Here is an 18,038-nt window from a genome sequence, read left to right as displayed (position 1 = left end):
TGAATTTAACGTCTTTAACAGGTGCTTTTTCAAAAACCTAAAAAAGTATTCCAAATGTTAGTCAGAGTTTTAAGCGATCCATCTCACAGTGCAGCCGAAATCCAAAAGTGCGGCCAAAATTCGAAGCTTTAAAGAAACTATTCGAATTTTCGTATTAGCGGGGTTTCGGAGTCGCTAATTCTGAATCCGCTGTCAGAATTTTAAAAATCAAATAATTATAACTATTTTTGGTTCCAATTTCGTGGTTGGGTATTTATCTGGGTAAAGTCGTGCCCATTTAGTTAAGCATTTCAGACATACACACATATCTATGTACTAAACTATGCACATTAATTTCAGAGAGCAACAATGAAATCGTGTCGTCCACCACAGATGGTACGAGCCGCCGCACTGATACGTCCTCAACCACAGAACAGCAGCGTTCAAGTAGCACCAGTTCCAGTAGTGTTGTGACTCGAACCGAAAGTCAGACGTATGCACCGCGTGAAACTACCGTCCCATATAGCGCTACTACGAACATAGTTACCCAGCAGCGCCAGACATCGACACCCACATCCGTCTACACTACGTCTACGCAGCGAACATCTACAACGACCTTGACCACAACAACTAGCCAAGCAACACCACCACCCGAAGTTCATTCCACAGCTACCGAACACCCAACAACGCCATACGATATAGTACAAGTATTTAGCGGCGGAAATGGTGGTGAACGGCATCATGGAGAGGACGATGATAAATCAAATATGATATTCAATGGCGAGCATATATCTATACCAGGAGAACGGCCATCGCCACATATACCGCCGCCACATGAGTCGCCGCCATACTATCAAATGCCACCACAGCAACCGCCTTCGTATGGGAATAATTATCGCTCCAAGGGTAAAGGGGGACGCGTTAACTCCATCGAGGAGGAGCGCACGGCTATGATAATCGGTATTGTAGCCGGTATACTGATAGCTGTTATACTTGTCATACTGCTGGTGCTGTGGCTCAAATCGACCGGTGATCGCAACTACAAGACGGAAGGAGAAAAGGCCGCCGCCTATGGGCATAATCCCAATGCGGCATTGCTGGGCAATAGCAGCACAAACGGTTCCTATCATCAGCAACGCCACCACGGGACACATCATCAGAATTTAACAAATGGGCATAATACAGGAGGCGGTGGAGGTGGCGGTGGCACTGGTGGTGGTGGTAGCGGTAGTGGCAGCATGCTCGGCGCTTCTGGAGTCAGCGGAGGTGGTGGCGGCGGCACGGTCGGCTATGGCTGCATCAGCTCCGGCATGGCCAGCACTGGGGCCGATGGCCGTCCGCAAATGGCCGGGCTGGTGCAACCCAAACCGAAAAAACGTGATTCCAAGGACGTGAAAGAATGGTATGTGTAAATTGTTTTTGTTTGAGTGAAGACTGTAGGTTTGAGGTGGCGAGTTCTTGGATAAGCAGTGAACGGTTGACGAGTTCTGGTGAAGTATTTTAATATTTAATTCAAGTTAGCAATAATTAATTTATGAGATACCTACATACTTAGTCAAAGGCACACAAAAACACACACAAACACAGGTAAAGAAGAAACAGACAAACCAATACAAACACAGAGAGTAATCTATAAAAAGAAAATTCTAGAAATTATAAACGCACATGCATACATACGTACGTATTTATGTAGGTGCATAAATAAGTAGGTATATAGTGTGTATGTAACAAAAAGACCACGTGAGCATATACATACATACATATATAGTGGTGACTAGTCGTAAAAAATTAAATATACATACGAGTATACACATGCATACATAACTGTAGTTACCTACAATAGTTTGGGCGGCATAGTTCGACTTGAAATGTTGCAGCACAATACATACATACATACATACATACATACATACATACATACATATGTATGTATACATGCAATATAACAACTAGCAGCCAAGAGAACACAATAAATTTGAGAACCGTAAAATATCCATTAAACTTTAAAAAATAACTACTATTATTAATAATAACAAGTTTATCACTAAGCTACACGTACATATGTAATAGTTAATACACAACTTATATGTATGTATGTAATGTACAAAAAGCAAAACGAGAGAGATAATAATCATGAGGTGCATCAGCAGCCGCTTCAGTGTTGGGACAATAAACTGAAAAGCAATTGCGGAGTGCAAATTTGAAAATAATTGGTAAAATATGACACTTTTCAAAATATGTAGTTCAATTCAACACAAAAAATTAGCGGGCTAATCATTAATAGAGATACATATTTTGTTTTCTAGAAAAGCATCACTCTCATCTTCAAGCTGACATTGTAAACCCTTTTCAGAAGTATGACTTTTATTAATTAAAGAAGCAGCTTTAGTAGAACTTAAGGCCTTCTACCGTATGTCCTACGAAAGTAGAAGTTGTTAAATTTTCTTTTTTAACTTTATAGACGTTTATCGCCTTGGGCAATTCGGGCTGAAATAATTGCCAGACTTTTGTGAGACAATTGAAAAAGACAGTGCAGGCAAGATAGTTTGATAGATTTTGTTTATTCCGTTAAGAAAGTTTTAAAAAAATAGCCAACTTTAATGTTGAAAAGCAATTGAGCATGTTTCCAATGAAGATGGTTTGCTCGCGCTACTCCGGCTCGAGGTTCAAGTCCTCGGAACCGAAATGTCCTTCTTTTTTTGATGAATTTTTTTTTCTTGTTTTAACTTAATTTTGTTTTAATTTTTAGATTTTATTGGTTTAAATAGAGAAATATATATTTTTGAAATTTCATTTAATTTTTATAGTTGTTTTATAAATTTTTTTCATATTTAAAAGATTTCTTTTTATTTTAATCTTTGTTTAATTTTTAGAATTTGTGTGTTGTTTTTAAGAAAAATATTTTTTATTTTTAATTTAATGTAATGTTTTGGAGTTCATTTTATTTATTTTTCCTTCATTTTAAAAAATTTTCTTTTAATTTTTAGATTTTGTTGCTTTAAAATGAAAAAAATATTTTTTTATTTAATTTAATTTTAGGAACTTATCTTATTTATTTTTAATTTTTTTCAAAAAGTTTTTTGTGCATTTAATAACTTAATTTTCTTTAAATTTTTATATTTTATTTTTTTAATTTAATTTAATTTTTTATATTTTATTATTATAATTTTTTCTTTTTTTTAATTTAATTTTTAGTTTTTATTGTTAAAAAAATGTATATGTATATAATTTTTAGAAAGCATATTACTAAAAGGCAAACAGATTAACGTCCTCCTTCTTGAAACTAGAACTGTCGAGTCTTCGATTGAGGCCAATGTTTAACTCATGCGCTGCTATGATCAGGGGTTTAAAATAAATCTTTCCATATCTGACTATTTATTGCGCTCAAACGAGTCTTTTACTGCTTAGAATATGTTGTAAAAGATACTCCTATCTGAAAAATACTTGCAATATCAGGCATATGTAATTGATCTCCATAATCCCAGGTTTTCAGAGAAAACGTCTGCTGCAACTATGCATTCCATTTGGAGGTCATCGTTATACAGAATACAGAATTTCGACCGGGGACGACCTGTGGAATTTCTTTCAGGTCCCAATTATACTGAAATACCCGATACTTTTATCTCTCCATATCCCTAGTTCTTTGGATCTTAACGCATATATTTTTAAATTATTATATTTCGCGTTCACTTTGTACTCAAGTATTTGCCGGAGTTTCTCTTACAATTTGTAGAATGCGTTTTGAAGATTTCCGACAATTTGTGGACCTACAGTTGTATGACGATTACGTATGATTTTTTTATTGATACCTGATTCTAGTGAAGATTAGTTAGTACTTGTACATATCTCTACCCAACGACAGACGTATTTGACTCTGTACATATCAATAAAAATATCTTATACAAAGTTCATCATTCATTCTTCTGCGGTACGCATCGCCCAAACTATTTTCAAAATCTACCAAAGTAATCGCAGCTTTCTTTATGATCATCCACGTTTCTGTGTCTTGATAATAGATTTATAGAGCGCGATTTTTCTTCATCGATAGAGGATTGTACTTTTCAATTGCCTACCGAACTTAAAGTAGCCCCTGCTGGCAGGAGTTATTTTGCGTTTGCTCTACAGACTAACGTTTTTGGTGGTGTTAATATTGTATTCTAAATACATATCCAAAGCCTTTCACAATAAAAAAATTTTTTATGCCAGCAATGGTATGTGTCCCCATATGAGTCGTTTTGTGTTGGAAAGTCGTACATCGTCTTGCACTTGGGAGCTGCTTTTTCTGCAATCTCAACGGATCGCGGATACTCTTTATAGCCGTGTTAGTTTATCACTGATCCCAAATTTAGACTTGGCTTCTCTTCGTGTTATCAAAATGGAACTCTAAAAGCAACGGAGATTAGGATCGATTCGATTGAACAAGCGGACATATGTACATACATACGTGCCTATATTGGTATTTCTAATCTGACGAGACGTGACATTTGTGTGACAAAATGTTAAGAAATAAAATTTAAAATTCAAAATTTGGTAGTATAGATTTAAATATACATATAAGCAAACATATGCGCTGGCGTGGCGTTACAAAAAACATAAGTGGGGCTTGACTTGGGTTACAAAAGTGCAAGGCCCCGCAAATCTGCCAAGATTATTTGTATACTTTTTATTGGCAATTTTTTAAATAAGTACTTAAGGTAAATTTTCCACGTTTTTAAATGTAAAAATTTTCCTGTTTTTTATCAGCCCAATTATCTGACGTGACGCTACATGACGTTACGTCACGAAAATTTCACTTGAAATTTTTTTTGATAACATTGTTTTTAAACGAATTTTTAACGCAAATAAACAATTAATTTTATGTGGAATATATTTTTTATTTTGACTTCAATGCCAACTAGCGGTTCAACTTTTTTGCAAATCTATGCATGTCTTACTATGCTTCAACTACATATCGTCGGTGATACTGTAAAACGGTCTATTAGTACACTTGATACTTAGATGGTGCCTTATTTGCACCGGAATGTATCTGCAAATCGTTACTTCCTAATAAACGAATGACAAAACTGTTTACCTTTGGCTGATGAAGATGAACGCTTGCCAGAATCGATCAGAACCTGATAACAGATCATGGAACGGTGCGGTTTCTGTTTACATTTATAAAAAGCAACCAAATTGGCTTTTATTTTTATCTCGCTGTAGACCTTCCGCTGGGAACGCCGATATGAATAAAGTGGCCAGTCTAATTCAAAGTATTGTGAAAAATGTGTTTCCTGATTCGGCTGCTGATGTTCGAAGTGAATCCAAGTTTGACTTTATGTTACAAAAGTTAGAAAAGAAAAATTCGCAAATTCCATGGGTTTTGTTGTCGGAAGAGTCTGTTTAAAATAAATTTAACTTTATATTAGCAATAAAGGAAAGACAGTTAGTGGCCATATGCGGAAATGAGTATAACATATTAAATGTACATTACTATACGCTAAGATGATATTAGAATAAATAAATATGTTAAAACTGTATAACGCCTGGATGGGGAAGAGACGCAATTAGTTTAAAATATTCTTGAACATAAGTGAGAGCACACAAAATACTGGAGACGAACGTTGGCTACAAAGAAGAAAATTTAAGCAGAAGAAGGTAGTAGTTGCTGTAAAGCGACAAAACAATTGCGGCTTATAAATGAATATGAAACAATATTAAAATGAAATAGGCAAAAAATTAAACCAAAATAGTTCCAAATTCAAGCAAATCTAAATATTTAACCAAATTTGATTCGTTGAATTCTTCATGTAAATTTATAAACGAAAAAAAAATATAACAAATGTGGTGCTGTAATGTAACTAATACTTAGTCCCAAATTTATAAAACCAAATTAAATTTCTTTAATTTAACAAAAAAAAAATATTACAAACTAATACTACAAAGCAAGAGACAAATAATATTAGAAAATCAATACAGCAAGTAAAATCATTAGAAACTTATTATGATGATCTACAAAAATGAGAAAGAAAAGAAAAACACAAAAACAATATTATAAAAATAATAATTACATATATAGGATTCCGTGGCAAAAGAAAAATATAAAATAATATTACAGAATCTATGACATAATCACATAGTAAGTAACTATTTGGCTTTGACACTCAAGAAAAATAAAATACTTATGTAATGCAAAAATAGGCTCAGAAAGTAAGCAAACTAAAATAAATAGACACTACGCTTGACCATTTTTTCGGTGCGATTTTACACGCCCCTCGCCGATTTACACAAGCTCACGCAGTCATGCGATAAGTTTGCAAATTCACGCATAAATATGTACACTGGTTAGCTTACTGCACTACACATGCGCACTACATGAACACTTTGCAGTGTAATTCGATACTTATCCGCACACGAACGCCGCTCATTATTTGTTCTTTCATATTCATGTGGCGACATACATGTATTTATATGTATGTGTGAAGGCAATTTAAGTACATACATATTGCCAGTGTTCACTGTATCAAATATTTAACTTTTTACAATATGTATTTATTATACAACAACACCGTAAAAACTACAACAGGCTATTTGAATGCTCTAAAATTTTTACAGAAATTGCATGCATTTGTATGTAACACATAATACATACATACATACATATATCTATCGTTTTTGATGCTAATATTAGTAGACAATTTTTTTGTGTTGGTTTTTTAAGAATTTTTGTAAGAACTTTTGTCTATACTTACATGGACTTAAAAGATATATGCTTAACTTGAACATATCAAATGCAAAAGACACACGTTTTGAAATACAATTTAACTAAAACTAAGTGAAAAACAAAAACAATTGATACTTACGAAAATACATAAGTCACATAAAAATTTGCATACGAGACATATACACAAACATACAAATCAAAGCTCCGCCTGGCATACGTTACCACAATAGGGGTATTCTCAAAAGGCTTGCAAGGATTGCACGGTGTACGGATTGCATGGTTTGCAAAGTTTTTGCCATAGGAAAATAGGTTCTACCGTGCACCATGTAACGGCTTTGCTATGGTCAGAGAATACCCTTAATATGAAACTAATACAATGAACACCCTTATTTTTAGCTTTTGACTTAAAATACAATTTTTTTACTAGTTCATAGAGGTCTTTTTTTTTAATTTTTTGAATATAATTCTACGCAAATTTTCTCAAAATAAAAGAGATTTTTTTTTTAAATTTTTGTCTAAAAAAATAGCACTAAATGGAGAAAATCGTAGTGCTTTTATATGCAGTAAAATCTTCCTTAAATTGGCAAAAGGAAAATCTTTTTGTTTTTGAGAAGAATACCTTTTGAATTCTATGCTGTTATGCATGCATGTATGCTGTTGCATACTTAATATAATGGTGCCATATGTTACTTTTCATTGCTCAAAAATATAAACTAACAGCACTTAAAACAATGCCTTAGGCGGAGTTTACATAAATAAACTTTTGCAGAATACGTTGATTACATTTAAGTATTGTGCAAACTCAGATTCTTTAAACTCTAATGTATTTTTTAATTACTGGATTTGACCCAACAGGGTCCGGTGCATTGCAGGATTTTTTTTGACGTGGTCTTATAAATGGATTGACATTGGGCATGCCCGCGTCGAGTCTACATGTCAAACACAGTGTTGCCGTTGTGCGACTTAAGGGGCAATTTGATACTTTTTAAGCGCCAATACCCTTCGACCCGACTTTTTGAAAATTTTGATTTTTTGACCCTTTTCCAGAATTATATGCGACTTTTGCCCCTTTTCAGAGATTTGCTAGGAAATGTTAACAGAACCATGCTATTAAAAGAATTTTCCTCCTGTAATTACGTAAAAATACATCACTTAAAACTTTTAAAGGAAATGCAACCCTTCTCCTTGCAGCAACTAGATTTACATACATATGTGTATGTTCGCAACCCTGTTTTGTGCAAAGCGCAAAAATACTTCCGCCGCTCTTTTCTCGCAACACAGAAAGAATTTATTCTTTTACTACTAAAGAAAAGCAAAAATTATATGGTGGCCCTTTTTTTCGCCAATGACCCCTTTTATGCGACTTTCTGAAAATTTTCAACGGCAACACAGGTCAAATATGCTAAAGAGCGCAAAAGTTATGCGTGTCTCTCGTGACAGCTGAAGCTCTTCGCTTACGATAGGTGGTGGTTGAGCTGTGGAGAGTGAATTCACTTCGCATGGAGCGAGATTTGGTTAATGAAGTGAGTGTCTCTCGGCAATTCTTGCTCAGGGCCTGCCAGTACAATGTCGGGTCTAGTGATTGCGCGATATAGATGTGAATTTCTTCCGTGAGTTCGTAAGGATGACTTTGTACAAGTCGAGATATTGAAAGGAATCGCCCTTTGTTTACTAGCGGATAGGGTATGGCTTTACTTCCAAACATAGGTCAACAAGGGAATCGCTGGACACCAGTATAAAACAGTCGTCTGCGTATGCGATTAGTTTGGCGAGGACACGATACGAGAGACCAAATAATTTCAACACTTTCTTTTAAGTGGCCCTTCATTTACGAAGCTGAGATTCAAACAGCTAGATCAGTCAACGACACCATAAATATGTATTTTAGTTGGGTTATGTAGAAGGCTTAATTTGAATTACATGACATTTTTTATTTTGCTATTTTAAACATCTTAGCCAAAATAAAATATGTTAAGGGCGTTATTTATCACTCACGTTCAAAAATTCTGGCACGCAGAAATATTTTCAGCAAAAAATTAAGAAAAAAATTGAAAAAAAAAACATTTGTGTAACTCATCTCATCTGTAAAATACAACGCATTCCATGAAAAATTCTCGTTCGTTAAATTATACAAAAAAAGAATCTTACACCAAAAATCCCTAAAAAAATAATCTTAAAAAAATATTATCTTAAAAATTTGTGCACCCTAAAATTACCATTAAAATGAATTTAAAATTCTACTGAAATTCTCCAGCAAACGATAGACGATTGAATCGCATGTAAGAAACTACACGATAACACTTTTATTTTTATCTAAAAAATCTTATTGTTGAAATGTATGTATTAAAAATGAATTGGAACACGAATGAAATATGTAAAAAAGCACAGTTAAAGTTCCCTAATATTTTAAAATCAAACGTATGTATGTTGTTGTGGTTATGCTATGGCGTAATTTCTTTAAATTTGTTATATTTTATTCTTCGAAATTCACCTTATGTTCAACTAAGACACCAAAGTTATAATATTGCACAAGAAATTCTACTTACATATGTATATACTTATGTACTTTTGTATTTGAACTTCAATGAATCACTAAAGTGAAAAAAGAATTATTTCAAGAAATGTATGTATAAATTTCAAAAGGAAAACAAAAATATTTATGAAACGCTACTCGTTTGCAAGTTATCAAGACGAACAGTAAGTATTAGTAATCATGATTCAGAATCAAAGCTTTTTTTTTAATTATAGAGTCCTAATAAAATACTCGTGTTTTGTATGTATGTAGATACATACATATGTAGTATATGTCCGTGTGTTTGAAAACTTATTGCAGCTACTAAAACTTCGTCCCCTGCTAATTGTAACTTTTTCTTAATTTTCAGTTTGTCTAGTGTAGTAAATACAACTGTATGTAGCTCGGAACTACAACAATATTTTTTTTTTTATTGCTGCAGTAAAAAACTGCGACTTTTGACTGGTTCCGAAACAGCCCAAAGCTATGCAGAGGTGCAATTTGCCACCGATTATGACAACTGCGACTGCCGAGGTCGAGTGGAAAGAGGTGTACACTATCACTCGGTAGGTCCAGCGTTCCATTCGAGAGACGACAAACAGCAAAAAAAAAGGCCTGAGTTCCAGGTGCTCCTAAAATTTGATGTATTTGTAATTATCTGTATACCGAACAAGACCTGAAATGGTACCGAATACGTCTTTAATTAGCACCGAACTAAAAACGAAAAGCCCTGAACTACTGCCGAATTGGTTCTAACTAGTCCCGAAATTATCCCGAATTAAGCCCGAGAGAATTCTGAACTAGTCTCGGACTGGGCTGAAAAAGTCCCAAAAATGTTCTGAAGTTATCCCCAACTGGGGTCAAAATGTTCCGAAAACATACGGAACTAGTGCCGAGCTAGACCAGAAAAAGTCCTGAACTAGGCCCGAAGTAGCCCCGAAAATGTTATGAACTAGTCCCGATCTAGTCCCGTACTATCCCCGAAATATATCCGAAAGGAGTTCTGAACTATTCCCGAAATGGTGCCGAACTAGTCCTAAAATGGGCCCGAAATGCACCTAGACAGTCCCTAGACCATTTCAACGAGCAGTGTTGCTAGAACAGCTGTTTGAGTATTTGTAAAATTTTCACCTTGCTTTTTATCAATACACTAGTGTAGTGCATTGTGGAATTCTCTTAGCGAATAATACAATCACTTGCAACAGCAGTAAACATACCCTGATTCATATGAAAAATTAAACATTTTCTGTTGGGTTAACATAAACTTTACCCATACTGAGAGTTAAGATGTTATCAAAAAGTTTTTTTTTTAATAGCGGTCGGACCTCGGCAGGCAATGGCAAACCTCTGAGTGTATGGCTGTAAAACTGTAAGTCCTTCTCCTTTGTGTAACAATATCAATGCGCACACCGCAAATCAAGCGCGGCCAAGCAAGTGTATGCGCCAAATATTTATTTTATTTTAATGACAACCCAGTTATTTGCAAGGAAAAGGTATTTAACTGCAACCAGTACGCACCACCAATTTCTTGCTAACAATTCTTCAATGTTACTCATACGCACTGGCAGCCAAGAAGGTACATACATACGTGATTGGCGACACTTTCAGAACAAAAATTTAAAATTTGGAAAGTGGTAAGGATTTCAAATTTATTACTTCAAAACACATACGGACATAGTGCATACATATATATACATACATACATGGGCTCATGCAAAATGAAATAAATATGATTTTAAAAACAAAAACAAAAAAACAAAAAAAAATGTCAATCCCTTCCATTCGTTTGCTTGCAATGGTTCAGGAATTCAGTAAATTGTACATAAATTATAATTTCACGCGATGTTTCATATGTAACATCTAAGGGCAAGTGTGCATTAAACATACAACTTTGTATTTAAGTGAAATGTGAATCGCAGATGAAATGATACAAATGACAACAACAATATGCCTATCATATATATGTATGTTTGTATAGTAAAGAGGCTTCGGAAATAAATATGTTATGTTTGTACAATGTCGACTTACTCATACTAACTATGAGGATTTGTATGCAAAAAATACATACATAGTATATACATATAAATGAATACGTTAGTTAGTAATGGAAACTGAAAGAGTGATGGAGTGGATGGAGTGTTGATACATAAATCGATCAATAAATTAATTAAATTGTCACTTGCATCCTCAAGTACATAAATGAATACTTTACTCTTACCCATTGTTATTTAATATTATATACGGAAAATGGAAAATGTATAGAAAAAATATCAAATAAATATATACATATGTATATGCATGCATACACACGTACATACCATACATAAGGATGTGCATACTTTAATACACACATAAATACACATACTTACTATAAATACATACATATATTTAATTATACACTCTTTTAAAACACCACCCCCACACGTCTTACCCATTTTGCATATATACATATGTAGGCCGCATATATTGGATGGCAATTAAAATGACGAAATAAGATGTAAACAACATACATACATACGTATGTACATACGTCATAATTAACGCATATAACTAAAAATACACTTACATCTCTATATACACCTATGTAAACATATAGCATAAAATTACAATGTATGGTATATCGTATGTAGCGGCAGTGATTGTTAAATTGCTTTGTTTGTTTGTATTAGATTTTATAATTTATAACAATAATAAAAAAATAATAAGAAAACAGAATGACTGATAAATTGCAAAAATAAAGTACATCTAATAATGAATAAATAAATAAAAAAAAACAAAATATTTATTGAAAATGTTGTTGTTTTTTGACATTGACTTGAAACACAAAATAAAAATATCCACGAATATTAAAATAAATTAAAAATTTTTTAGCGGTGGCTATCAGGGCTTGGAATGTTTTTTTTAATCGCAAAAATTCCACAAAATTTTTACTTGAAACCTGATAAATTTGACATTCTATTGAAACGTATTCGGCATAAATGTAGAATACCTACAATTCTCAAATTAAAAAAAAATCATATTGGGATCGATGGAGATCATTGAGGTGAGCGTAACGAGATATATATCTTTTTGGGAAACAACAACTACAACAATTATTAAAGGTCAAAGTTTAAATTAAGCATTTTTTTTAAAACTAATATTTCTCGAAAACCTCTTCAAGGATTTGGAAAATTTTGATGTCATTTGATAGAGAATTTAATTCTCCTTAATTTGATGGTAGGGGCCCTCAAAAATTTGTTTAACAGTGTGAAAATTTCTTGGATGTATTTATTTTGTATAAAGAACAAAATAGAGGGGTAATCCATGATGTTCATACTTTAAGGACCAACCAAGTATGTATACATACATATGCATGTAAGTAATAACAGTAATAATAATAGATTGGTGCTTACACAATAAGTTGGTGTTTGGCCGAGCTTCTCACACAAATAGGAGGGCCCTACAGTTTACCGCCGACTCCGAACGGCGACTGTATTAAATGAGAGCTTGTTTTCCGAGGCAGAAATAGACTTTAAGGTTTGCCATTTTATTTTATTTTTGTTTTTGATGCTAGTCGGAAACTGGGCTCTAACCCAGGCCCGACGGAATTGTAGTGCGCACTCCTTCAATAAACATACGCAAGTACATAAATATATGTATTGTCATTAAGGGTATTCACCGAATGCCATGCAAACCATATCAACTTATTTCATAATTATATCAACTTTCAAAATTTAGTATGAGAAATAGTTTTAACACAAATAGTTTTAAGGCAAAAAACAAAGCCGACTTCAATGCTCATATGAAACTTTAGGAGTACAGCTAATTGTTTCACGATCCACTGATCGGAACTAAACCAAATTAGTAAGGACCTTTATACCAATCCAAATCAATAAAATCAATGACAGTAATAAAAATAGAGAGAATATCACACCCTCGACAACAAACCCAAAGGAAATACCTTCGGCACCGAACAGAGAAATACTAATCGAGATGAAAACATCCTCAGTGCCGAACCCGGAATTGTAAAAGTATGTACAAATTATCCTCATTTTAGAGCTTAAGTAAATAAATATATTAGCCATACAAAAGTCTCCCCTAGCAGAAAAAAGTGATGACAGTGGTATAGAGAAGAAACTTAAGTTTTCCTTGAGGCACGATAAAAAAAAAAAATAAAGCGCAACAAATTTGACAGCTAATAATTTCAGATTTGACTGTTTAAATGGGTCAATTAACAAACGATATTTGATTGAGATTATAGCTCTGATCCAGTACTGCATGAACTTACAGGTTTTTACACGAACTTGCAGGAAGTTACAGGAAAAATGATCCTGTACTCCAAATTCCTCCAACTTCCTGTAAAGGAGAGCGATTTTTAGAGAAATGAAATGAAATGGTAAAATCATTAATAGTGCCAAGCGATCACTGGTTGACGTTTTTACCGGAAAAATGCTTTTTTTGATTCCATACTTTTTGTTGTTACTCACTTTTTACTCTCACTTCTGAGGAGTAATTTTGCTATTTGACATTTTTACAGGATTTTAGACGAAAAGTATTGGATCAGAGCTTATATTTACATATGTATATGTAAACGTACTTTTACTTCAAAAGCAAACTGCAGTACAGAATAACTTACATATGTGAAGAATTAAAAAACTCTCATCAGTGCATAGGAAGCCTTTGAAATAAAGAGAACGCTATCAAAGAATGCGGCTTAAATTAGAGGAAGCACGCGTTCTAAGGAAAAAGAAATGTATCAAAATAAAATTCAACGAAATCCAGATCAAAATATGATATTTCCATTACTCCACAACAAAATATTGTTATTTCCAAATTAAATTAATTTTAAATTATTTACAGAATTGCCAAACAAAATTTGCGAGTGTTATACGTATTATTAGCCGCCTTCGAATCGCTACTTCGCTGCTCGCTATGTTTGACTTAATGAAAAATTTTGTATGTAAAATAGACTGATTAAAAACAAAAAACTACTTACTTTTTTTAACAGTCCCAGCTTTATTACCTCCGGAGGGATGTTAAAAGATGCCTGTTAAAAGCGCGACCTTTAATATTAGATAAGTTTAGGATTTTTATTTTCCATTCAAGTTACATAGAAAAAAAAAATTGGGATTGGAATTGGGTTAAATTGCAGTTGCATTATAAATATACATATCTGCAGTGGTGGTCACATAATTAGGGACACTACTTCTTTATAAATACGTTTCGCCCATTTATTATTTTTTCTCAATTAAGTTTAAATTTATTTGTTTTTTTTCAAAATTATACGAAAACGAAAACCATGGAATTCAAAAATTCAAACATTGTAAAAGGTTGATAAAATGATACAGATAATGGACATATTAATTTCATACTTTTTCATCAGAATTTCTAGAAAACCTTCGGGTATCTAGTATTATAGCACATTAAATTTTAGTATAATATTGCGCAAGTTTTTAAGCGGCCAGATATGTTGATTTTTGAGCTTCCTTTTCGCTGACGGTGTTAACGATTTTCTTCCATATAAAGTATCTTAATTTTTTTTGAAATCCTGGTTACAAAGTTTGAAATTTTGATGGCCTTTTCGAAAGAAGGCGATTTTTAAGAATCATGTACAAAGTTTGAAACTTTGAGTTACTTGGTTTTCGCTGTGGTATATATATATATATACTATATTTTTGTAAAAATATTAAAAATAAATAACGAAAAAAATAAATGACAAAACTTTTAAATAAATAGGGCTCCTAATTATGTGGACCCCACTGTATACAAATCACTCGAACGTGTTCACGTGTTGAGTTTTTTTCAATATTCACAATGTTTTTAAAGTTAAAACTTTATTAGGGGTATTCTCTGAGTCTTGCAAAGCCCTTGCATTGTGCACAGATTGCACGGATTGCACGGTAAAAACCGGTTTTCGTATGGGACAGCTTTGCAAATCGTGTAATCCGTGCACCGTGCAAGGGCTTTGCAAGACTCAGAGAATACCCCTATTGTGATTCCATTTATAAAAATATTGTTCATGTACTAACACCAATACCAATTGCCCATAAAATTTTGGGATTGTCTAGACTAGGGCCTTCAATCCCGAAGCATTTTAACAATCACGGGATTTAGGGATGCAAAAATTCTAATCTCGGGATCCTGAGATTTTAATAAAATATCTGTATTATTGCCCAAAACATTTACTCATATTTGCAGAAATCCTTTTTCAAAAAATGCCACCAAAGTAAAATGATGAACAACTCTGCCATCTGCTGGTTGTGTTTTCAATTGATTTCAGATTTTTCGTTATTATACAGTTCTTGCACAAAATGTTTGAAAAAGTACAGTTATTCAGGCAGGTCCTGAAATTCATTTCCAAGTGCAAATGGCTCAAGTTCACTTGCAATCCAAATTTTGGTGTCCTGTATTTATCGTGATTCATGTCAAATGAATAAATTTTTTTCGATTTCAACATCTCTTTCATTCTGTAAATCTCGGGATCTCGGACATGGGAAAGTGTCCGGGATCCCGGAATTGAATGCCCTCGGCCAAAATTTGACAATATTTTCTTGAATTTTTCTAAATTTTGTATAAATTTTGAAATTTTTTATGTATGGTTTGGGCACAGCATGAAAAATAAACCCTTAATCACAAACGGGTGCATGTGCTCTTGCATTTGCACATTAAAAAAAAAAAAACATAGCAAAAGCATTTTAAACTGAAAAACATTGTAAATATTTAAGAAAAATTAAATATTTTATTAATATATGTATACATACATAAATAGTAAAAAAAGCAACATGCGCACACTTATACATCAGCACATGAAGTAAGCATCATAATGCAAATATTTTGTATGTTGGGTGATATCCAACAGCAGTGATAACACTGTGTTCGCGTATGTAATCGTGTTTTGCTTGCATATGAACGTTCACATCTACATAAAAGTATATGTATGAATATGTATATATACATACGAACACGTACATAAGTTGAAAAGCGCTTTAGATGATAAGACAAGAAGCAAGAGAACAAAAAAATGTATTTATTTATTCTCACTTGACATTGCATTTTATAGCGAGCGAGTGATCGACTGATGCGTACTCAAGTGGGGGCTTTTTAGTCTCTAATAAATACTCGCCGCAGGTGTTGGGGCAGTCAGTGCTATTTGTTATTGTGCAAAGTACTTGGATTGATTAAATCATTTTTTTTCTATCGAAATGCAGTTCGTTGCAACTGGTAAAATTTTAATTGTTTCATATTAATAACGTTTATGTACGTATGTATGTATATAGAGCATCCACATCGGCGCTTGAACCCTTTGACTGGCCAGTGGGTATTGGTGAGCCCACATCGTATGCGTCGACCATGGACCGGACAGCAGGAAGCGCCACAAAAGAGCAATATACCTGATTTCGATCCCACTAATCCGCTTAGTCCAGGTGTAGCACGACCAAATGGAACGGTAGGCTATGAAAATTTATAAAAACTACCCAGAAAATAATTTAAGTAGGCCTTCTTAAGTGAAGCCATTCTAAGAGGCCTACCCAAGAAGGTCTGAAAACAGTGTTTCCTTGCATGCCTTCTAGAAGGACGAAGGAGGAAGTCCTTTCGGAAGTTTTCAGAAAGGATTTTAACTCCTGAAATTATCTACTGGGTACCTATTATGTGCTTATGTATGTAAGTACATACATTTCACATACATCATGTACATTTAAATATGTATTCCAAGCCTAATTGCTGTCCACCTACTATGTTCTACAGGTGAATCCGAAATATACAGGCACATTTGTTTTTACAAATGACTTTCCAGCTCTAATGGAAAACAACCCAGTCCCGCCACCTTCGGATGATCCTCTTTTTCAGGTGACCGAAGCACGAGGTACATGCAGAGTGATGTGTTTCCATCCAAAATCAAATGTAACACTGCCACAAATGACCGTTGCGGAAATACGAGCCGTCATAGATGAGTGCGAATTTAGTTCCCTGTATTCCACTTATACAAATATTGATTTAGTAATGCATGTTTACATTCTCAATCATACAGATGGATTAAACAGTTTGATGAGTTGAGTAAAAAATACCTTTGGGTACAGGTATTCGAAAACAAGGGCGCCGCCATGGGCTGTTCAAATCCACACCCACACTGTCAAATATGGTGCTGTTCATTTTTGCCATCGGAACCGCAAACAAAAGACGAACGTTTGCGCAGTTATTTCAGCAAGAATGGTAGGCCATTATTAGATGACTATGCGAAACGTGAGATGGAACGTAAGGAGCGTATTGTTGTTGAGAATCCCGATTGGTTAGTTGTGGTACCATTTTGGGCAGCATGGCCTTTTGAGACATTACTTATCTCCCGGAATGATAATAAACGTATTAGCGATGTGACACCGGCACAAAGGGATAATTTGGCAAAAGTAATCAAGGAGCTAACTATAAAATATGACAACTTATTTCAGTGTTCTTTTCCATATTCGATGGGCTTTCATGGTGCACCGACTGGAGAGGCCAGTGGCGCAGACTTAACACATTGGACGCTTCACGCGCTATACTACCCACCATTGTTGCGCTCCGCAACGGTTCGTAAATTTATGGTCGGATTTGAATTGCTCAACGAAGCTCAGCGCGATTTGACACCTGAGCAAGCAGCACAACGCTTACGAGAAATTAATGGTGAACGACATTATACGGAGAACTAACGCAAAATCCATTAATTCGTTGAGCGATACATACTGAATGGTTTAAATATATCGGATATCTAGGATTATAGCTGTAAGCAATTGACTTTTATCAAAGCGATCTCTCGTAGCAAATTATTTCTTAAAAATATATACAGGGTATGTAAATCAAAAATCAGCAATAAAATCATTGTTTTTTAATTTG

General features: G+C 34.0%; 2 protein-coding genes across 4 annotated transcripts in view; both read left to right on the top strand.

Annotated features, from left to right (window-relative positions):
- LOC118737716 (neurexin-3-like) overlaps nt 1-1,391 on the top strand; it is a 14,925-nt gene extending 13,534 nt beyond the window's left edge. For both annotated transcript variants that reach the window (XM_036468421.1, XM_036468420.1), the window contains exon 6: nt 340-1,391. In XM_036468421.1, the coding sequence (XP_036324314.1) occupies nt 340-1,391 (1,052 nt within the window). The remainder of the gene's footprint in view (nt 1-339) is intronic.
- LOC118737717 (probable galactose-1-phosphate uridylyltransferase) lies at nt 1,361-18,038 on the top strand. Of its 2 annotated transcripts, none has more exons than XM_036468424.1 (4): nt 1,361-1,381; nt 16,448-16,617; nt 16,917-17,122; nt 17,200-18,038. In XM_036468424.1, the coding sequence occupies exons 2-4, from the start codon at nt 16,510-16,512 to the stop codon at nt 17,852-17,854; spliced, it is 969 nt and encodes a 322-aa protein (XP_036324317.1). In that variant the 5' UTR covers nt 1,361-1,381; nt 16,448-16,509; the 3' UTR covers nt 17,855-18,038. The 2 variants fall into 2 exon arrangements, with proteins under 2 accessions (XP_036324317.1, XP_036324316.1); XM_036468423.1 differs by lacking the exon at nt 1,361-1,381 and adding an exon at nt 15,998-16,391.

The sequence above is a fragment of the Rhagoletis pomonella genome, unplaced genomic scaffold (genome assembly GCF_013731165.1).
Source record: "Rhagoletis pomonella isolate Grant_MI unplaced genomic scaffold, Rhpom_1.0 Rhpom_scaffold_00004, whole genome shotgun sequence".
NCBI classification, from domain to species: Eukaryota; Metazoa; Arthropoda; class Insecta; order Diptera; family Tephritidae; genus Rhagoletis; species Rhagoletis pomonella.
Note: the sequence above shows the minus strand (reverse complement) of the source record. Positions and strands in the feature narration are given on the sequence as shown.

What these genes read in the sequence shown, in the direction of transcription:
- LOC118737717 (XM_036468423.1), top strand. An exon ending in TAGCACGACCAAATGGAACG is followed by an intron (nt 16,618 to 16,916) that starts GTAGGCTATGAA and finishes TATGTTCTACAG; the next exon opens with GTGAATCCGAAATATACAGG. An exon ending in ATACGAGCCGTCATAGATGA is followed by an intron (nt 17,123 to 17,199) that starts GTGCGAATTTAG and finishes TCAATCATACAG; the next exon opens with ATGGATTAAACAGTTTGATG.